This window comes from Clytia hemisphaerica, unplaced genomic scaffold (genome assembly GCF_902728285.1).
Source record: "Clytia hemisphaerica strain Z4C2 unplaced genomic scaffold, Clytia hemisphaerica genome assembly, whole genome shotgun sequence".
In the NCBI taxonomy this organism is placed as follows: domain Eukaryota; kingdom Metazoa; phylum Cnidaria; class Hydrozoa; order Leptothecata; family Clytiidae; genus Clytia; species Clytia hemisphaerica.
The window spans coordinates 1079622-1103266 of NW_027103359.1; the positions used below are offsets into that span (position 1 = coordinate 1079622).

The 23645-nt window shown below is 35.0% G+C and overlaps 4 protein-coding genes across 5 annotated transcripts in view; 3 read left to right on the forward strand and 1 right to left on the reverse strand.

Moving 5' to 3' along the window:
* LOC136822412 (uncharacterized protein C19orf47-like) overlaps positions 1-23645 on the reverse strand; it is a 136333-nt gene that overhangs the window by 28844 nt on the left and 83844 nt on the right. The gene's annotated exons all lie outside the window — the stretch shown is intronic.
* Positions 1-23645, forward strand: part of LOC136822367 (COP9 signalosome complex subunit 3-like) — a 59590-nt gene that overhangs the window by 21448 nt on the left and 14497 nt on the right. The window lies entirely within an intron of this gene.
* LOC136822219 (innexin inx4-like) lies at positions 4993-8736 on the forward strand. Its single transcript, XM_067078466.1, has 2 exons — positions 4993-6199; positions 7021-8736. Exons 1-2 carry the CDS (start codon positions 5645-5647, stop codon positions 7765-7767), a joined length of 1302 nt encoding a protein of 433 aa, XP_066934567.1. The 5' UTR covers positions 4993-5644; the 3' UTR covers positions 7768-8736.
* Positions 17543-23495, forward strand: LOC136822237 (innexin inx3-like). Its single transcript, XM_067078486.1, has 2 exons — positions 17543-18459; positions 22532-23495. Exons 1-2 carry the CDS (start codon positions 17926-17928, stop codon positions 23228-23230), a joined length of 1233 nt encoding a protein of 410 aa, XP_066934587.1. The 5' UTR covers positions 17543-17925; the 3' UTR covers positions 23231-23495.

Consider the following 23645-nt stretch of genomic DNA (forward strand, 5'->3'; position numbering starts at 1 on the left):
TTAATATTTTGGCCATCGAAGCCTTATGTTCTTATGTAGTTTGTTCTTGTAAAAAAAGTGTAAGTTGTGTGAAGATTGGTGTAATAGAAAGATTCTGGCAACTTTTGAGTTATTGGGAGATTCTAGTATTTCGGGTCACTGTGAGTCTCGAGTAACATGGCTTTGGAGATTAAAGCTGCCCATCTCCGAAACACTTTTTTACTTCTCGGTATCGATCAGGATCAGAATGCAGATAGTTACACTGAACTATACCAGTGTTTTTAATGTTTATTTTTCATCCGTCTCTCTGAGCACTAATGTTTCGCTTTATGTGCGGCTAGCCTTGTTTTCCAAGTTTTTATACCTTATCGGGGAAAACTTCGTCGGGGAAAAGTGACGAAATTTGGCCAAGTGACGAATATTTTTCCCCGACGAAAATTTTCCCCAGCCTTAATGCGTTTACCAACTACCAGCAAGTGACGAATATTTTTCCCCGATAGGTAATCTCTTTATAATATAACCATTCTGCGTATATCACGTTCTGCTCTAAAGGGACGTGTTAAATGCGATGCTCTCTGAAGAAGCCATGGCCTTTAGAGTGAATAAGTGCAAGAACGAGGTAAACAGAATCTGTGCAAAAATTGAGTTATATTAGAATGTTACTTTTTTGATTGAGGTATTATTTTGTATTTTTCTCTTGTATCACATTCCGATCCAATCAAACTTAATTAGCTTAAAATTTGTTTTGGGAATAGTATGTGAATGTTATCTTTATTAAAAAGTATTGACGGTCAAAAGAGATACAAGGTTTGTTATGAGAAAATTTGCTAGTTATTTCAGATATCTTACTTAAGGCTTGGGGACACGAGAAGTTCTTTTGGCGTTGGTGCAATGCAACATGCTCCACATCCCACCAACACAAGAAAAAAAGTTGTTTCTTTTTTTGTTTCATGGGACAAAAAGTGAGGGAAATACGCAAAAGATTTTGTCCCAGGGACAAAAGTGAGATTTCACTTTTATTGGTAGGAAGAAAAATGGGGTAGTGACACGAGAAAGTGTTTCAGGTTGGTGGGATGGAGTATGTTGCTTTGCACCAACGCGAAAAAAACTTTTCCCCAAGCCTTTAGGGAAATCAGAAAGTGGGAGTGTAAAATTGGGTATTTTCTCACTAATCCTCATTTCTTAATACCAACTTTGAGGGCTGTTTTTAAAACGTTTGGCTCTAATAATCATGATTTTTGGGGTTTGGGAATGTCTTTTTTTTGCTTTCGAACGTAGTTCTTACCTTAATAACAATCTTTTCATATTGTGAGGGTTAACTTGATTGCGCCAAGTTATAAACCTTTATCAGTTTTTATTGCATTTCAAAAACCGAAATTGTTTGAAATCAGCCAACAGTAGCGATTGACTGAGACGAAAATACCCGTTAACGGGTTGATGTTTAAATTTGCAGTGGTAAACGCCTACTTTAATCAGACACTGCCAGTGTAACGAGAACGTCGTGAAGCTATGATAAAAATAGGTAATGGGCTGTTGTCGTTTTTTGACTCGCTCTTATGATCTTTTATCGGTCAAGTTTTTTACTTCATCACGGTACAATCTTTGGAGAAAAACACACACGTTTTTTTATAAGAATGGTGTAAATCCATTTCATCCAGTTTCATCATGGATATTCTTAACTTTTTGGGAAAATTATCCTAAAATATTCTTAAAGTACATTCTTAGGTTAGGATCCTAATTCATACTAGATATAACATTTAGTACATACGGCTCAAGCATAAAATGTCATTTTTGTGAAAGGCTCTAAAAATGACATTCTTAGCTTGAGAAGCAAAATTCCATGATGGTGATATTCTTAGCATTATTCTCAATCTTTTGGCCATTTTCATCATGAATATTCTTATAAAGTGTATTCTTATAATAATAAACTCGTTAAGTTGAGTGTTTGGAATCTATCTGGTTGGGGAGAGGAAGTTTTTCAGACAATACCCAGTCACTCCAGTTTTTATGAATCAATAAAGATTAATACTCGAAAAATGAAAATCATTTACGGCTTTATTTTTTTTATTCAAAAAGATTTGAAAGTCATCAATTTGTTAATAGAAGAAGTAAGAAAGAGGAGAGAGTTCTAAAAAATTATTTTTCATCTCAATTGAATTTCCTTTATATCCTGCTGACGTATGCATTTTTGATGATATCCATATAGACATGTGCCAGTGCTGTTGTGTGATTTTGAGCAGAAGTTTTATGTAGACTCTTCTGATGTTAAGCTCTAAAGATTCGAAGATTCAATCTTAGCCAGGCTAAAAAGTTGCCTTCCCTTTGAAAACTCGACAAATTGAAGGGAATTGGTTAAAAGCAAATCTTTTTCTTTTTTCAACAGGAACTTGGTTTTTAACACTAGACAAGGACTAATTTACAGCCTTACAGAAGCTCGTTTCAATAGAAATCGTTACACATGATAACCTTCATTATAAACAGCAGTAACCATTATTTTCAAGAATCAGTTATTCTCAAATTCCCTTTATTTTTTAAGACGTGTGAATTTATATGAAAGTATTTTGAAATATCTTTTTTTTTTCGAGCTGCATATGTGGAAAATCACATTAAAATCAAATTTCCTGATGCTCTATAGATTTAAAAAGTACATTACAATCATTGTCGCCTAACCTCTTCATTGTAAAGGTTCGTCTACACTTGTAAAAATAATTTCTCAGATAGTCTCTTTCACTTCGATAGACTTTTCTTTGCACCACCCCCCCCCATGTTTTTTCAATCTCACTAAAATTGATAGATATGCTTGGAGTTCTCTTTAGTTTGATCTTTAGGACAGTCTTGAGACAACAAAACTAGTTGACTCCACCTTAGCATAAATTGTGTACATTTTATTCCTTGCGGTGTTTTTCATTGAAGAAGTTGATTTTTGGGACAGGAACTGGGACGAGCTTAGAACAATATACAATATACCTTTTTGCGATTGGCCACACTTTTGACTATACTTTACAATATCAGTTCTTCATGTAAATAGGGTCTTAACCGGTTTTAACTACTAAAATATCAGATTTTTGCCACCATCTTACTAGGCGCATGTAACAAAGGTACTTCTTTCAACAAAAGATTCCCTCTTTTTTTCTTATCCACTTTTTCCTGTTTGTTTTGTTTTGCTTGTTTCCCTTGATTTCTAATTTTCCCATTTGGAACCATTCTGATTTTCTACGTCTGTTTCTTTCACTTTTATCGATGGGAAGAAATAATTGAAAATATTATGGAGGGGAGGTTTTATATCTTCAAATTATTTATATTATTATCACCCTTGAACACTGTGAACGTATTCCCCATTTCCCTATGATGTGAAACATGGAAAAGCCCTAAATATTTTATATATGGCTTTCATGATTTCTTTTTGGGATAAAAGTTCTCGTTCAAGTAATATACGCTATTTAGGATCTTGTTTGTTCAATTCTTGTGCTTGTTTTCTTGTAATCTAATGGTGTGGTCTTTCTATTGAGGCTTAAACCTTTTAAAATTACGGTTTTAATGGAGACTTGCCTTCGATATAGGACAGGGAATTCTCATCGTTTCTGGTTAGCTTTTGTGATTGATCTAAAAGTTTATATCTTTTCCTATTCATTGACTCCTTAAAGGGACATAAAATTAGTGAAATGTAAACATTGCGCGAACCACGTGTCATTAAAGAAAACAATTAAAATCACGTGTCTAAAACAAACTTGTAAAACAATTGAAACAATCGAAATCAGCCATATTTGGTGTGATTTTTTATTTTGACATGTGACATTTGTTTTGTATCCCGCTGCATACGATTTGGTCACAAATTTGGTCAGTACTTTTATGTCCCTTTATAAAGGGTATGATTAGATGGTTCTTGATTTAATTGATATATATCCCTTTCATGTCTCTAAAGCTTTCATCCAAATCATTTATATAGTGGTATCTCTTGGCCATCTAACTATACTTTTAAGTACTAATAAAGCCGCATATGCTCGATATTGGCCTATTCTTGTTTTCGTTTTATTTTGATAGGAAGCTGCTTTTCTAGGCCTAAACACCCATCAATCCGGTTAGGTCGTCACGTTGTCTTTACATGCTTTTTTTATAATAATATTTTTTCTCAATTTATCATGAATATTCTTAACTTTTTGGGGAAAATCGTTCTGAAATATTCTTACGGCATTTTCAGGTTTGGATTCAATCTCAGCCAAAATCTAGCATGTAATACATAGCCCAAGCAAAAATTTGGCATTTTTGTTCAACCTTTTAGCATTGCTGGGTAATAATTGACATTTTAATGATAAATCGCTCTAAAAATGGTATTTTTAGCCTCAGACGCCAAATTCCATGATGGTTGTATACATGTTCTTAATTTTTGGGCCAATTTCGTCATGAATATTCTTATAAAGTATATTCTTATAAAAGAAGCGCTTGAGATTTGTGTGTTTGTTTTGATAGTGATGTTTTGATAATAATCAATTGGCAGGGCTTTAATAAAACTTTAGATTTTCATGTTGATAATCTGTTTGAGGGTTCCATTTTCATGATAATTTTTTGATAATTCCCCACTGTGAGATTAAAATACTGGCATTCCTAAGATGATATATATTTTAATTGATATTTTTCCCCTTTAAAGTTCTGATTCTTTTAGAGTATTGAAAAAAAGTTGTTTCAATTAAAACGATACAAAAACCGAACGATTTGAAATAAAGGAAAATTCGCGTAATAACCATTGTGTTGGGAATGTGAAGACTTTTAAAAATCCTGTTTTGGTAGAAGAATGATTGAGAAATTAGTCTCAGTTCCTATTCCTATGCTGTAATCAATAGAGAAAATATTGAATTTGTACGCGATAAAATAAAAAGGATTGATATAGAAGAACCAACCAGCCAAACCAAAACAAAAAAAAAACACCTTTTTTCACTTCACAATGTAAATGAACAAGCCGCAAAGAAATAAAAAAAATAGAGGGAAGAAATACGTTAAAAATAAAAATAGAAATACGTGGAAAATATCATGAATCAGGAATTCAATTTTTCTTGAAACCTGCTATCGAAACGTTCTACTTCAAATAGATTTTTATGTCGACGTAAAATGATGAAATCGATTTGATTGGTCATCAGAAGTTGAACTAGACCGGAGTTAAACCATCAAGAATGGCCGAGCAACATTTGGAGGAATATTTTTGATTGATTGGAAAATCAAAGAGTTTTTTATCTTGAATAAAACAAATTTATTGGGACGATTAAAATACATCTGGTATAAATTCAAAGAACCATATTTGACTGAAATCTTTCATTTGTACGTTTGAGAACTTTTGGTCGAGAACCCTTCGATTAAACGAACCAAATCGAACGCAATCGAAAGTTAATTAACCAATCACACAATAAGAAAAACATAAGAGATTGCACTACACGTTAAAACACGGTACACGCTTTTTTTTTATTTTATTTTATAAGAATAGTGTACTTTGGTTGAGGGTAAGCATTATTCTTATTTTTTATTGTTCTAAACAATAGGCCTATTGTTTTAAACCCGAAATCTCACCCTGATATTCTTATAGAAGTTATTCTTATAAAAAAAAAGCGTGTAGTACTTTTCAAACTCTTGTTGACATTACATTATTCCCAACACTGTTTAATTCATCAAAACAAACATGGCGTTTATGGCTGGTAGTGTTAAAAGTTTAATCGAGTTCAAGATTAAAACTCGCCACGATGGATACTCAGATCAAGTCTCCCGAATCATGGTCACTAAACTTTTCATAGTGGCAAGTCTTATAATGGGTGTTGACTGGTTCCACGATAACCTCTCATGTGTCCATCCAAAAGATATCGATGTTGGAGGCGAGTATATAGAAAGTGCTTGTTGGATCAAAGGATTTTACATATATAGAGAACATGAGCCACATCACCGGGAGTCCGGATATTACGGGATACCGAACTCGTTATCGATGGACGGGATGCGCCCCGCTTCCGATCGATTTGATGACGATGAATTTTGTAGCACTAAGGAAAGTAACAATAACAAACGGAAATATTATAAGACACAATCGACTTGTCAGAAAATGGATAAATATTATTTTGTTCACTACCAATGGATGCCCTTCTACATATTCAGTATGTCGGCTTTATTTTATATGCCGTATATTTTGTTCCGTATGGTCAATACTGATGTCATCAGTTTGAAGTTGAACATGAAAGACGACGAGGTGGGTGTTTTTTTTTCTCGTAGGGGCTAGGCGAGATGGGTCCCGAGTATGTAGGATACGAGTTTTAAAGACTGAAAATCGACGAAAATCGACGAAATATTTTTAGGTAAACTTTTGCAAAGGGCCTCAAAAACGAAAAGAATCTTTCTCTTAAATAGTCGGTTTTTGTTTATCACCCCGTTTTCTTGTAAACCTAGTACCCCCTGGTCCGTAGTATGCGGCAACTATATTGGAAAAAGGCCGCGTCCGTACCTTCTGATTCCCACTAGCTTCGTCTAATTCTGGTTTATATACAACTGCCATATTGTAAGGCTAAATGTAAATGTGCAAGTCACTGCAGTTTAAAAGCGACCTATTATTTTTGGGGGTATTATTTTTGCGAGGTGATGGGAAGGTTTGAGCCAAAGTTCGAACATCGACCCTTTGAGAGACTGAATTTCGAAAATTTTGCCCTATTTTTGACGTTTCTACCACCCTTTGAGAGACTTTTTTTCCCAATTTTTATTCAAAATTTCAAATTTTGGTCCAGACTATGAAATTTTATAACCCTTTGAGGGACATGATACTGTTAATATTTCGTGGTTTTGTGACCCTTTCAGACTAATTTGCTATATTATAGTTTTATACCCTTTCAGAGACTTTTGAGGATGTAAAAAGGTGTCGGGTATGTGAACCCTTTTGGGTTCACATACCCGACACCTATTTTGCACTCCCCCTTCCCGGGGATAGTGGCACTTGTCAGGTTTTAGGAATTTAAAATAACAGATCTCCCGAATTTTTAAAGAATCCGGCTTATTAAAATCCTAAATCTCAATCATCAGGTCACGTGTGACGATATCGTGGAATTTTATTTCAATCATGACGTCAATCCCGTCTACAAAATGCGTTACCGCTTCTTCATGAATTTCGTGGTCAAAGTCATTTACCTTATCACGAACATCTCTGCTTTTTACATCCTTGACGAGTTATTGGATTACCATTTCCAGTCATACGGTCTCGATTGGATTAATTGGTCTTACCAGAACACGACATTGCGTTATGACTACGAGAGGAGATTGGCGCCGACGCCCGGTAATCGTATGTTACCTTCATTCGGTATGTGTGATCTTGTCATTTCACGCTTAGACGTCAAAGTCGATAGCGTTGATAAGATAACCGTTTTATGTGAAATCTCATCCAATATTTTATACCAATATGTATTCGTGGCACTCTGGTATGTTTTGATTATCTCAATCAGCGTGGCTGCCCTCGGAGTCATTGTCTATCTTCAACAGCACATCCATGTCGCGTTTTTCATCAAAAACGAGCGTTCTTCAAAATACGTATACAAACTGTTAACATTCCGCGAATGTCAATATTTAGAATTTATCCGTAACCGTGATTTGACTATGTATGGTATTATCGTTAAAAAGTTACGTCAAAAGCATTCATTACCGTTACCGAAACTACGTAAAATGGCGAACAAGGAAGGAGGAGCGACGGCACCGATTTTACCGAATGGGAATACGGTGAAAGTGAAACATCATTTGAAACATTTGGATTCTATGGAAGACGGAGATTCGTCGTAAAGATCGTGTGTCACGTGTGTTGTTTAAACGGTTTGTGATGTGGTGTTTGAATGTAGTCACGTGAGGAAGAATTATCTAAAGATTGGAGTTAGTGTTTGTGTGGAAATGACAATGTTGAAAATATCTTGTGAAAGGTTTTTTTTTAATTGTTAAATGGGTCGTGGCAAATGATGGACGGGTGCGCTGTAGGCATTACGCGTAAAGATTTTTGATCCGACAATTCAGTGAAATTGTCTACGTAAACTGGAATTTAAAACCTTATCAAAGCTGATTCAAACTATGCTTCAATTGGTGCAGCTCCCATGACTCTTAGAAAGTAACTTTCTCTATCAGATAAGGATCCTAAATCCGGGGGGGGGGTACTTAGGCAAATGAAGGGTACGGGTATGTGCGGCAGTTTAAGGGTGCCTTTTTTTAAACCTTGCAGTTCCTGTAAGGGTTGAGAAAAAAACAGAAAGTTAAAGTTTAGTCCCAAGGTCGGAAAAATAGGAAAATTCTGGAAAACTTCTACTTTTTTCTCCTTGAAATATCAAGTTAGTAAGGGTCGTAAAAATGGCAAAATTTTCCTATTTTTTTTCCTCTTTTTTAGTCCAGCTAAGGGTCCGAGGGTCGAAAGTTGGGCGGCAGATATCCATCAGCCTAGTACTCCCCCCCCCTAGGATCCTAAATACAGAAAAAAAATCGTCGATACAGAATGTATGAGTTTTTTAAAACAAAAACAATAAAAAATGTGATAGAATTTTCAAGGTCAGTGGAAGATTCTAAGTTTGAAACAGAAATTGAACTGAATTATTTTAATTTTGATGCGAACTTGAAAACAACCTTGAAATAAACAATGCAGTAAAACTAAGGAAAATAAGCGATACAATGAACGAATGAAAAGAACAAATGGAAATTTTTGGATGGATAAAGCAGAAACAAAGCTAATTTATTTTTTAAGGGTTGATTTTCAATATCATATATCTAATACATCTATTTGTCTCTTGATTGTTTATTGGACTTTCCGAGAATGTCACAATGACACAGCTAACTCTTTCTAATACCGTAAACTGCTCTAACTTGGGACGATTGGTCGAAACAATGGGACTGTTGCATATCTGGTCTGTATTTTACACTTACTGTAAAATCGAAAGAAAAATCGTGTATTTTTTAATACGCCGTTCCTTAACTCAAATCAAATGACTTTGGAGGTTCGGATGGCCGTCCCATGTTTCGTCAGATAGTCCCAAGTTGGAGCAGTTGACGGTACGAAGTTAGACAAGCGATATTCAGATTGAAAAAGACATTACACAATATCTGGGAAATTTTTTGATATTTTGCTCCTAATGGTGTAGTCTGAATCGCAGACCTCTACAAAACCCCAGGTAGTATAAGGAGCACGAATCCGTTAGTGGATGCAGGCAATCTACAAATAGTGTGGAGTATTGACAATTACACAATTCACTACCTTGGTCGCGCTTCGAAATCGGGCGGGAAATCTTACTTGTTCGATAGACTACACGGAGATTGAAATTATAGAATTATATTCAAATCAGTGAGTGTTCACTGTATTCAACTAAGGGGCCGTCCACGTAGTACGTACGCACTAAGGGGGGAGAGGGGGTCTTCTCAAATGCGTATGCTTGCGTACAGGGGGAGGGGAGGGGTCAAAGGAAAATGTATTTTTCATAGCCCTTTTTCGCTTGTTTTTTTTGTCGACTTTTACGCGTGTTATACACATCAAGGAAAAGAAAAAGTTTCTTGATAAACATTGAGTTTCATGTATGAAATAAAGGTCTGAACCAAACGATTTGAATTCGAAATTTTCTTCAACCGAGGGGGGGGGGGTGGATGAAAAGTACGTGCTTACGAGAGAGGATATAGCCATTTGCGTACGCTTGCGTACAGGGGGGAGGGGGTACTCGGTTTTCGACATTTTAGTGTGTACGTACTATGTGGACGGCCCCTAAAGGAGCGGCAAAGGTTTTCACGACTCTCAAATTATTAAATTTAAACCTTAAAGTGATCGAAGCTAATAAAAAGTGGTAGCCAATAACGAAAAAGATTTTTCGAGATATTTTAGGTTTTAAATTTTGACATGTTTTTCGTAGACCAACCGATGCACCGGGGCTACATTTACCACCACCCCTGTATTGAGGCGGTCATACTTTCCCGCCATGGGGATAGCAAAAAAAAACTTTCATAGTAAGTAGGTGTCATTAAATTGTAGAAAATTTAGGGAGATCTCTACGGCTCTCTAAAACATAGACGAGAATAACCCCTAAACTTTTTAAATAAATCAAGGGGGTTTTCTGTAACCCAGTGGTGGGTTGACAACCCAAAAATAACATTTTCATCAACAAAAATAATAAGCTCGAGTTTAGGATCGCTTTTAGTTCATCCTATACCACTCATAAATAGCTGTCATTGACCTTATCCGAGAAAATCAAGGTATGACAATAGGTTTATTGAAAAACACTAGTGTGTATTTGAAATGCTGCCATCCACTCTCAATTAAAATCTAGTGAAAATCGTTTATTTTTAGTATCCATGTTTTTGCTTTACTTTTCAATATGATTCATTCAGTCAGTTTCATATCAATCATTTTATTGTTTAAAATTTAATCTGGGAACTCCCATATACTCCCATATAAAATCCGAGTTTTCAGAAGAAAATCATATTATAGCAGGATGGTAATGATGGCATTCTCCTTGGAAATATCTTTCCAAGTGTGTAATATAGCAGCGACCGTAGCTTGAAGACACCCCTGTCTCAGTGCCCCGGTAGAACTTTTTCCTTCAGTGGGGATGAAAATTTTTATCAAAATGCCAATGGGGATAGAAAATCTATTGTTTCTAGCTCGAAAATTCCAGTGGGGATGGTTTTGGAGTGCAATTTTTTACATTCAGTTTTATTCAATGGGGATAAAATCATAGAGCAATTTCGCAGTGGGGTTGAAATTGTAGGATATTTTTTCCAGCGGTGACGATTTTTTGGCCTATTTTTCCACCGGGGTGGGGGTCCACAAGGTAGAGCATCCAGCTACGATACGCAAGGTCGTGGGTTCAAACCCTGGCCGGGTCATACCAAAGACTTCTTAAAAATGGTACTTGATGCCTCTCTGCTTGATGCTCAGCAACTAAGGGAAGGATCAAGGGTAAGTGGAGAAATCCAGGGGAAAAGAGCTGCGCCCTCCCATACCTTCGGGTAGACAGCTATCGTAAAAGGAGCCTTCGAGTCGTTTTCGACTGCGGTCACAGACTTACTTTTAAAGTAGCATTAATAGCATTAATACACCCTGAGTAAGTGTAAAAAAAGTGAAGTGTCCACATACTTTTGAAATGTTTATTTCACAATTTCTTCCAGCCGTAAAATAAATATCACGAGTTTTGTCTAAGATTATTTATTACGACATTGGGTAATATCACTGTCCCAAAATATCCAATATGAACTTTTCTATCCCGCTTCTAAACCAGCATGCCATCTTATGATATCATTTCCAATTTCCAGGGTGGGACGGTAAGATTCATGGGACCCCTTGATGTTAAATTCACATAAAGTTTGTTACATTTTGATTTGTTACGGTTTCGATTGATTGATTGTTTTTTGTATACAAAATGAGCCGCTAGGTGTCCTCCCTTTCTTTTCCCGTTTTCTCGTTTTTTTTTTGCTTTTGTTGTCATGTTACAACCACACGAAAAGTAAAAGAAAAAGGAAAGAAAAATTCCTTTGATTGAATTCATTTTGATTTACTTGTGTTGGGTATAATATAAGTAAACCGCAAGATATGCGGCCCCTATTTAAAAGGGTCATCTATAAATTTTGGTTCACGCGTGAGAGAATATTCGTTTGAAGCAGTGATTATTTGGTGTTAAGTGCAAGGTGGTAGCCCGGGGTCCACTTAAAGCTTTTTTTAGACTGGATAGCGCGATTAAGTGGCCCGGTAGTATATGGTAATATGCTTTTGATTAGGCGGACTGTAAAATACTCCGTCAGGTTTTGGTCCTTTTTGGAAGGTAAAAACAGTATGAAGCAATGTTTTTATTTGAGAATAGTGGATTGCAAATCTGTTATCGATGTTTGTTTCTCATTTTTGGACCTACCTCGGAGGTCCTATAAATTAACAGATGGCCGTCCGTCCGTTCGTTCGTCCGTCCGTCTGTTACCAGCTTTTCTCAGGATTGGCTCATTAGTTTTTTCTGATTTTTGACACAAAGATGCAAAATGGCAATGCCCAAAATGTGACGGGGCTCGATTTTCTAAAAAAAAATCCGGAAATCGCCGTTTTTCTGGATTTTCATTGGACTTTTTCCTTATAATTGGTTCTTTTTTCATTCAAAACATTATTGCCCACCATCAAGCATGTTTCAATTTTCAATAAAATTGATTTTTGAAGCCGGAACTATTTAAAAATCGCCGGAACAACCTATTTTTGAATTTCTCGAGCTGTACTTTATATTTTCTTATGAAATTTTGCACACTGATGCAAAATGACAATACCTAAAATGTGACGGAGCCCGATTTTCAAAAAATATTTTTTCCGGCCGAAAATGCCGGAAATATGCCGGAAAACCGGCTTTTTGACATTTTCTCGGATTTTCATTCTTAGTTTTTTCTGATTTTTTGCAGAAAGATGCGTATTCGCAATGCTCAAAATATTTTTTTCCGGCCGATTATCGCTCTTCAAGTCCTAGCCTGGCATGAATTCTTTAGTCAACAAAAATTGGATATGACTTATATATAAGGTTCATCTCTGTTCTATCTTTTCAAGCTCCTCATTGCATTTTCTTACTCTTTGGCAATTTTTCTATTTTTATCTGATTCTCATTGTTAGGTAGGTCCATTCAGCATGTGGCTTGAACTCTCAACTCCAAGTAGTTTTATTGCTATTTGGATTTTTAATATTCTCTCTCAAGATGGTGACCTCGCCAAACGCTCCTAGTCTACTTCACTGGACTCTGGACGCGTTATAAAAAATTATCAAAAAGCAAAGTTCAGCCAAAAGTAGACTCTAGTCTAGCTTTAGGTGCTAAAAAACTTTCGCGTATTAAAGATTTCACGAAATATCTAATTTTTCATGTAAACGGCTTCGCTTCACAAGTTTTAGTGACGAGATGAAAAGTCTCTATTCGAATACTTCTGGGTCAACTTTTTAATCTTATGTTCAAGAAAAATGGAACCACTATTAAGCTGTATTATTCTGAAGCTTTAGCTTTTTCTATCTTGCAAGTATAACCTTTTGGAAATAACTTTGAGGAATTCTGACCTTGGAATGGAGACTCGTTTTCAAAAGTACCCGGCCACAAACATTTATAAAGGATTTGATGAGGGAAAGAAAGCAATAAATCAATAGATAGAATATGGTGCCTTATTTTGATTTTTGGGCACCAGAAATTTGCAAATGGTATAAGAAATGTCTTTTAAATATGAAATGAATTGTAGCCATTGGACTTTAAAAATTGTCAGATCATTTGAAAATTACTCCACTTGACTTGTTGATTGAGATGAAAACAAGTATGGTTTTTTAGATATTTTTCCTTAGGGCTTCTAGTTATGTCACCTCAGTTGAGTTAGAATCTAGTCTTTTCGTTTGATTTATTTTTCCTAACTTTTGGAGCAGAATTATTGTGATAGGTGCTAGGTGCTACGTGCTACTCAGTAAATCTGGGAAATTCTTTGTGAGTTATTTTCTACCGGGGATCTCAGATCATAACCTTTGATATAGTAGACTAAATTTGACAGATGACCCCTCAAAATTTAAGTCTATCTATTCTCTTTCCCATGCAAAAATGATTGCTTCTTTAACAGTTGATAGAACTCGAGAAAATCCACTTCAAAGAGGGGGACTTTTTTCTGGGACACCCGGTATGTTTTTAAAAAGTTTGAATGATTTCGCCACCGGTGCGATCCGAACCCACTAAATGAAAAGCTGAAATGAAAATCAGGAACCCGACGCTCCAACCATTATCTAGCACCCCAGATGTAGAAATTTTCATTGGACACGCTAAAGCTCTGAAGGTTTTCAGCGTCTGGAAGAATTAGATTACGGAATTTTGCTTGCCTAATTTTGCTTAGCCTAATTCACATAAAATTACAACCTAAAACATGAATTTCTTGCTAATTGAACCTACCTCCGGGTACCCCGGTGGAGGTCCTATAAATTAATTCGTTCGTTCGTCTGTTACCAGATTTTCTCGAGATTGGCTCATTAGTTTTTTCTGATTTTTGGCACAAAGATGCAAAATGGCAATGCCCAAAATGTGACGGAGCCCGATTTTCGAAATCCGGAAAAAACTGTTTTTTTGGCATTTTCTCGAATTTTCATCCTTAGTTTTTTCTGATTTTTTGCACAAAGATGCGTATCAGCAATGCCCAAAACATGGTCGAGAAAATTTTTGTTTCGGCCGAAAATACTAGAAATATGCAGAAAATCGCCGTTTTTACAGATTTTTATTGGACCTTTTCCTTACATTTCTTTGTTTTTTCACACAAAAACATTATGCATTTTCACAAAACACTATATCTTCTGACTGATTGTTGTCATTTTTCTCTTTTTTACTATCTAACTTCCATCATTAGGTAGGTCCATTCAGCATGTGGCTTCTTCCTACTTATATGGACACTTACCTTCATAGTTTTCAGGATCTCAAAAGTTGATTTTCAATGTGTAAAATTGCAAAATTCGCCTGGTGTCACGGATTCATACCAAGAAAACTTTTCTGACGGCCATTAATTTTGTACAAACTACAGACCAGGCTATATTAAGAGAAAATTATAAAAGTGTGCTTGTTTCGAGCTCCAACCCTGGCCCTAACTGATAATAACCCAATTCTTAGCCAATCTGATACACAACCACACCCAAACCACCCCCTACAAGGTTACCTCCAGGTCCTGACACTATACCCGCTTGCCTGATCGGAAAATACATTGTAAAGAAGCTTTCACCTTACTCTAAAGTAATATGACGAATGTGACGATCTGACCTGGTTGCTCAGCCAAAAAATCCAAAACCGTGTTGACTTTTGTTCGAAACTGGATGCGAAAGCAAGTGGGTTCTAATAATGTATATGTTTATGTTAGACACTATGAACATGTTACACTTGTTTTGTTGCGATAGTTTTACTTCAGCCAATCACCACGCTCGAAGCTCATTTAATAGTCATCCCAAATCTGAATGAAAAAGATTAAAAAGGTGTGCCAACCTAGGCAGATTCTCTTACGAACTGGAGCCATGGCATTTTAGAGTGCACACGTGCCAGAGCGGGTTAATCAGGATCTGCCCGGAGATTATAATTACATGTTATTATAATCATTACATTTATGTGGCCGGGCAGCTCAGTCTGTAGAGCATTCGCCTTACAATCTAAGGGTTGTTTGATCCCCGGTCACTGCCAACTCAGCGGATGAGTAGCTTAGATTAGGTAATCTGATCTAGGCGGTAAGTTACTGAGAGCTGAGAGTAGGCGTGGTGCTCCACCTCAGTATTCGATCTCCCATGTCTAGCGCAAATAGAAAAGGGGATAGACTCCCTCACTCCCGGCTCCGCCGACAGCCACCAGATGAATATATACTACTATAATTACAACTGAGCCTTCTTTTATCTCAAGAACCTGTTCTTATTACACGTTCCCGTTTTCTTATGTAATCACAACGCTCCTCTGACTTGCTTAGCTTCAAATTATTTTTGTAAGTTTTTTATTATGTCTGAATGTCTGATGAGTGGGAGGGGTGACTTTTCTTGGGGTAAAATAGATTACACGCTTTTTTTTATAAGAATGGTTTTTTTCAATTCATCATGAATATTCTTACCTTTTTGGGGAAAATCGTCCTGAAATATTCTTACGGCATTCTTAGATTTGGATTCAATCTCAGCCAAAATCTAGCATGTATTACATACCTCGAGCAAAAATGTAGCATTTTTGTAGAACCTTTTAGAGATTGCTGGGTAATAATTGGCAATTTAATGGTAAAACGCTCTAAAGATGGCATTTATAGGTTATGTTGCCAAAATCCATAATGGTGGTATTCTTACTATATTCTTAATTTTTCGGCCAATTTCATCATAAATATTTTTAACAAAACAAAAATTCAGAACTTCAATAAGGCTCCTTCTGGTAGAGCACTTTGTTGTTGTTGACAATCATTTTCAACTTATTTGATTTAAAATATTCTTATAAAGTATATTCTTATAAAACAAAAATTGTGTAATAACTCGTTAATATATTGTTTCCAAATAAAAATCTTTCTTTTTTCATATTTGTTTCTTCTTCGTTTTCTATCAGACTCAACTGTGATTTGTTTCTTATCATAATTATTTTCACCCTTGCAGCAGGATTAATTAATGAGGATAATCATAAAAAAAAAACTAGGAAAAAAAAACTTTGTATAACATAGAAGAATGAAGATAAATCAAAAACTTAAACAAAGCCTCAGGTTACTTTTCATACAAATTTTTCCTTGATTTTTTTTAAAATTCACATTATAGGAATTTGTAACAGTGTAACTTCTTTATATTTATGAATTTATTTTTGGGGCAAATTGATTATTTTTTTTTGTTTGTTTTCAGAGCTCAGACTCTTTTTTATTAGGAGCTTTATTATGCATGATTTTTTAAAGTTTGCTAATATAACTGATTAGAACTCGGTTTTTAGTTTAGTTGGGATATATAACCAGGAACTGTTAATGAGTAATAAAATATGGCTTCCATATGGTGAAGAAAAGAAACCCTGTCTCATTAAGCTTTATGATTTATTATCAAGATATAAGAAAGGAAAGTACTTTTCTAAATAATTACCATCATGGCGGTGTCTTTTTTTTGGTCTCTGTAAACTTTGTTTATCATTAACGTATGATGTTTTTTGATAGAAAAGGGAAATTTTTTTTTTCGGAAGATTTATTTTTCTGGAACGTTTCTTTCATTTTTTTATGTTGTCATTGGACTAGTTTTTTTTTATACGCGTGAAGTTGTAGTGTTATTTGGGACGCGAGGCTCTTCTTCCTCCCATCTCTCCCCCTCTCTCACTTTCGTGTTCATTTACATCTGTTTATATCACCTCGTTTATTCAAACGTACTGTGCCTCATTCAACCCATCCAATCGAGAAATCGAGCAGAATTTCAATATAGTAAATTTATTCAAGAGAAAACATTTTGGAAGACTGAGAGTAGGAAAGAGTTGCCATGTTTAATCTAATTTTGACCTTTATATTGATTACATTTTCTATCGCAGGTAATGGCGCTTGTTTAATTTTTTTGATGGGGACAAAACTTGATTTTCCTTATAATGAATCCAAATTCTTGGACTTTGTACTCTTCCACATCCTTAGTAATATACTGTACTCTATTTGTCCTCGAAAATTGACTAAATTTCTTTTATATTTTTGTTTTGGTTAAAAATTGACTATCATGGGTCGGGCTTAACAGTGAAAATATTAACAGATTTTATAATAAATTTCTGTCCTATTTTTAGATGAAAAAAATAAAATAGAAAGATAAAGCGATACGATACTTTACTTTAAAGACAACATATGAACAAAAAAAGAAAAAAAAATATTCGCGAACATAAATTGTTAAAATGGTTATTAGTATTCATTAGTATCCACTTTATTCTATCAGAGAATTGAAAAACAGATCTCTAATATTGTATTGACCTCTCGTTTACTGAAAAAGAGAATCAAAGAAGATATTTGTGTGAAATTCGCATACAGGTGGCTTCTACGCGGACAATTCATTCAACTTTGATGTAACTAACACATTTTGATTTGGTTCGAGTTTTGTTTTTGTGACCAACTCGGCTAACACTGTTGTGTTACTTTATTATTATCATTAAATAAAAAAGCGATAATAGATACACACAAAGGAGATAACAATAACAAAAAAAAAGACAATAGAAAAATTAAAATATTAAAGAAATAAAACATAACCTTTTGACCAAGAAGATTTTGTGAAAGAAATTAGTGCTCCAGTTTTCTTTTTTCTTGGAACCTGTCAAGCCGCAGTGCAACTTCGTTGGACCTGAAGACTTGGGTTGATTAAAATCATCTAATCTCTTATCAAACGACGATACCAATCTAGCAGAAATCAGAATCTACAAATCAACCATTTTCAAATACTTAATGGTTCGATAATAATTGATTTGAATTGAAAAAAACCGTTAGAATTACCATAACAACAAATCCAAAATGGCGTTTATGGCAGGTAATATCACCGCCTTGCTATCCATCAAAATCAAGGCGAGACATGATGACTACACCGATCAAGTATCCAGAATTGTGGTGGTCAAAATATTCATAGTTTCATCACTAGTGATGGGCGTTGATTTTTTCCACGATACCATCTCATGCATACCGCCCGTCCATAAAGACAAAGCACAAATCATCCCGCCCAAATTCATACAATCTGCATGCTGGATTAAAGGTTTTTACGTTTACCCTGATTTGGAGATACAAAACTCTGTCTATTACGGCATTCCGACCACGTTAATCAACGACGGGACATCAAGCATCGATAGTGAACCGTGTGCGACCAAAGGCGTCTTTTTGCAGTCACGTAAAAAACAAACGCATTGCGTGCCGTTAAAGAAACGATTCATGCGTCAGTACCAGTGGATGCCTTTCTTCATAGCTAGCATGGCGCTTCTCTTCTACATGCCATACATCATCTTCAGGGTGGTCAATACGGATATGATTAGCCTCAGAGCCAACATCAACGACCAGGTAAGAACATTTTCATTTAAACATTTACACTTAATTCTAAGTGGTCAATGAAGTGAACAAGAATTTTCCACAGTTGGCTCTCTCTAATTCGATATTTAAAGAGCTAATACTTTTCTTCGAATAAGAGAAAGATTCGAACTATAGAGAGAATTTTACACTACTTTCCAGCTGAGGGGACCAATGTTTTAGTTCGAATTATAGAGCTTCGGATTTAAGAGAGTTGACTGTAGGTACGAGAACTGACCCTAAAGCGACCAAACCACAGTAAATACACTGACCATTTAGGTTTTTTTTTCGCCTTTTTTGTATTTTTCATACTGATCGTGTTCAAAAAAGAATGACATAATTCAATTTTTTTAGTGATGATTTTAAAAAGCCTATAAAATGTGATATTTTGTGGCTACAGTTAAAAAGATTAATTCCCACGTCCCAAAATGACAAAAATTCCTTTTGCATTTGAAATGAAATTTCTAGTGATCTTCAGTGGCTAGTAATTAGCCTTTAAAGTGTGTGAAAGATTGTGGCTAATTTTTTGAGTGGCTAATTCTCCCAACTAATTTCAAAAAGGTGTAGCAACTTCAATTTAAAAGATCAGTCACCCAAATTTTGCACAGGTTATATTGAGTAATAAAGTTTTGAGATTATGTAAAAAATGAGGGCTATGATCCTTAAAGTGAATAATGTGGTTAATAGACTTAAAATGCACCCGAGAAAAGTATGAAGAAAAAATATCTCGTGGAATTTGAATTTTTTTGCTTGAGATGTACTAGGAATGTTTTTTTTCATTTCTAAGATACACATCAGAAATGTGAATTTAAGGGCTAAATCTCCTAGCAATTGGATGTTTGATGAGAAAAAAAACGTTTCAACAGCATTTTAAGTAATGACTTGATTCACCATGAAAAAGCGTAGTTGTGAATTTTAGGTAGGTGCTAAATATGTGGCTAATTCCATAGAAACATTTTTGTATACTTCCTGTATATTTTTGTTAAATGTGTGGTTATTTGCATACTTAGTAACTAGTATTTTTTCTCATTTTAAGCCCTTATTATAGATTTTCCTGTCATTTTAGCCAATTAATCACATTCAATTTAAAGAAGCTGCAAGGTATCCAGAAACATAGAAATTTTCAGGTTTCAACAGGGTATTTTTTTCCCTCCGATTGTGAAAAAATGTGGGAGCCTTTTTTAACAATCGGAAATTTAGTAAGTCTTTTAGCCACGTAGAAATCACAAGGCAACTATAGTTTAATTTGAATTCAAATGAAATTTGATCATCAGGCGATAGTCTCATACAATTCACCAGGGGAATTCTTGTGAATGGTGTGCTACCATTTAAATAAGCCGTTTTTTTTCCAAAAAAGTGTGATATGCGCATGATTTCACAAATTAGTAAGTAAATACTTAAATATGTTTCTATTTTTTACTAATTTTCAAGAACCACGATTCAATTATTTTCATCACTCGTATTATTTGCTATATGTTTTTTTATTATTGAAAATATTAATAAGCGAGTTTGACCCACTTTTACACATTTATCACTTGAATTCTTTCACATAAGTATCTAGAAAACTTCATCATTCACTTCAATTGAACAGTTCCAATGGATATTCAAATGTGCTTAATTGCGCTATCTCAAAAATGGAGAAAAGGGTAATATTAGCCTCAAAACAACAGTTGATAAAAAAGAAATTCCAGTGAATTCCTAGAGTCCTAATCCACAATCCTGTATTTTCCTCTCTCTCATGAAACATTAGCTAAGAAGTTACAAGACATTATCCAAAATCAACAAAAATTGCATTTTTCCAATGTGTCATTCTTTTTTGAACAGAATCTACTCCTATGGTCTTAATTGGTCGCAAATCCCTAACTTAAATAAAAGCTTGCCCAATGAAACTAGCGAAAACCTAGTACACCCTATATGCAAGATTTACGAGGGAATTACTTGTGAGCGCCAAGAATTACAATTATCAGTTACTGGTATCTAAGACCATTTCATCCGTGGAAGATTTTTTAGGGATATTATTCATTTGCTCCTCAGAAAATTATCCTGCATTGTAAATTTTTTTTATGATTTAAACCTATAAAGTACTCTCCATTTGCGAAGTGAATTTGACCTCCTCGAAATTTTATTTAGGAATCAGACACAGCTTCATTTTCCCATTGAAATTTTCACCTTTCACTGTCAAGAATCCTCAGCACCTAAAAATCATCAGGTGGCAAAAAAAGTTTAAGTTCACAGAAAAATATAATATTCGAGAGTTTTGTCAAATGTGAAAAATTAAGGATTGATCTTATAGGGAAAAGTGATTTTAAGATATTATTACCTTCGTGATTTTTTTAGGGGAAAAATTAACACTTCGAGTCATTACGTTTTTTTGAAAGTGAGAAACTGAATTGAAAATTCAAAAAAGAAAGTTCACGTAGCCCTGCCTTATTTTTCTTAATTTTCTTTCTCCTTTAAGTAAGACACCATGTGTCTCTGGTGAAGGTGGTCCTTTAACATATAGTTTCCTTCCCTTCTCTATCCTTAAAAAATATTCCCTAGTTATGTCTTACTTAGCATATGTTACATTGGCCCTATTACATTTAAGTTCAAAATTTCAAAAAAGATTTCTAATGATTTTGACTAAAAAGTAGTAAAGAAAATTTCTCATTATAAAGGTTGGATATGAGGGACCAATTTCCTTTTTGACATTTTGACACGAGTGAAAAACTGATGAATAAGTCCCCAGGTCATTTGACAATTTGTCCCATCTTGGGACCTTCTCATAATATTTAATTTCTAAGAAAACAACAACTTATTTAAGCCTCTCACACAACTAGCGACTAATTAAAATTTAACGCATTCCCCCCTCTTTTGAAATCGAATCATGCAACTGGTCACAATATTTTTTGAACAATTTTTCCCTCAAATACCGAAAGTTTTAAATTTCCTTGAAAAAAATCGCTTCCTTGAATCTTTTTTACCTTTTGAAGAGCTGTCGTCGGTTTCGCTATCGATCAATCGGAATGTTCAAATATCGGATCTCATAATCAATCAGTAATTTGTTTTTCCTTAGTTAAAAAAAAATCGCTTTTCCTTTCCTATGAGTGAATTCAATATTTAGATCTGTTCTCGCCTTTAACCGGACTGAAAAAAGTTACTTTTTCACATCAAAACCAAATTATTCACTTTATTTTTAATTCCGCCATTATTTAGCTTCCCCTTTAGAACGTTAAAACCCCTGTTTGGCTGCCATGACAAATTTATATCAAAATAGACTCAGTTCTGTACATTCATGGGATCATTGCTCACCCAAAAAACAAAGCCCTCTATTTTTTTACGTTATAAGCTCTTACTCTTAGGTTCCAAATAAACGGGACGGAGGGTTGGAAGATTTTCGAGATTTTAATAAATGGGGGGACCTAATTGCCGGGCGGGGTTGGAAATTGTACTTCTGAAAACCCAAAATAAGATAAATATAGGCTAAAATCAGGCTATTTAGAGCAAAATAAGGGGCTTTCTCTTTGACAGCTGAAAATATTCTTCACAAATAATAAACGGAGGGGGTCCTAATAAGGTCCGGGGGTTGGAAAATTTTCAAAAAATTAACAAACGAGGGGGGGCGTTTATTTGGAACCTAAGAGTAAAGACTCTTGTTGAAAAATTGATTACAGTTAACTCTCTCTTCGAACTATTTTCAAATCCCTGTCAAGGAGAAACTCTTTTTAAAACATTCTATAATTCGAATCACTCTGTAATTTGAACAAATTTGATTCCATTTTCGAGTTTGAAGATTTGACTGTACTCTTAAAAAAACCTAGCCAGTTGCACCGTTTTTCCCTTGATAAGGTGTTAATGACTCAACGGCCAAAACGGCGCTTTAGGTTTTACAGTAGCGGGGCTATAAAGCGTTTTACGGTCCAGTAGAAGTGGTTTCATACCGTTTTACGCTCAATTAACTTGTTTTCGTAGAGTTTTACGGTCCATGAGCGGGGTTTCAAAGCGTATGGCTTGAACTTTTAGCAAGTATTGTCTTAAAGGACGTTGAGGGAAAAAACAACTTACTAATGGAATTTTTTTCCTATAGGTTGATCGTGACTTGATTGTCCAAAATTATTTCAACCATTCCATCAACAGTGTTCCTAAGATGCGCATGCGTGTATTCATGAATTTCATTATCAAACTATTATACGTGCTCGTCAATGTTGTATCCTTCCTTGTCTTAAACGCATCCCTTGATAACACATTCTACACATATGGTCAACAATGGATGGAGTGGACTAGACTGAACTCCACAATGCAGTTGGAATACGAGCTACGTGACACACCGTTACCTAGCAACCGTATGTTACCATCATTTGGGATATGTGATATCTCAGATTCGAGGAGTGATATATCGTCCACTTACGTCAACAAAGTCTCAATGATTTGCGAAATTTCTTCTCATGTTTTATATCATTATCTTTTCTTGATTTTTTGGTTTGTTTTGGTTCTCTCAATCACTGTATCCATTATTGGAGTTATACTAAACATTTTTGGACACGTCAACAACATGAAATTCTCACGGCACCGAGATTCATCAAAACTTATTTATCAACATTTAACCATACGGGAATGTGAATATCTTGAATTTATTCGGCGCCGTAATCTTGCCTTATATGGACTGGTTATAACGAAATTGAAAGAGATTAAAGTGAAAAATCATGTTTTGAATGGTTTAACATCACATCGACGCTCTCGGCAGGGTAGTGATGAAGAGCTAAATTCCCTGAAAGATTCTCTTTAGTACTTGACGATGCGCCGAATCCGACAAAACTTACACATTTTACAAATCGACAATTTGTGACCTATTTACATTGACAATATGGGCTTCACTTGGATTTTTGGAATAAAAAACGGTATATTTTGAAAGTAAAAATGTCATATTTTTATAGACTTGCTGGACAAGAGATTTTGTTGATTTTAACTTCAATATATTTTAAATGTACATATTTTAAGCCTATTTTATTTATTTATCATTAGTTTTTTTTTCAAAAATGAAAAAACATCGTGAAAAATCTTCTCTGTCTTTTTATTTATCCTGGCTGTGAAACCTGCAAGATTTCGGGTGGTTTTCGTAAGCGTAAAAGAAGTCCGAAATCACAAGACTAAGAGGCTAAACCATTCATGTCTTTAGAACACATTGCTTATCTGAATTGCAG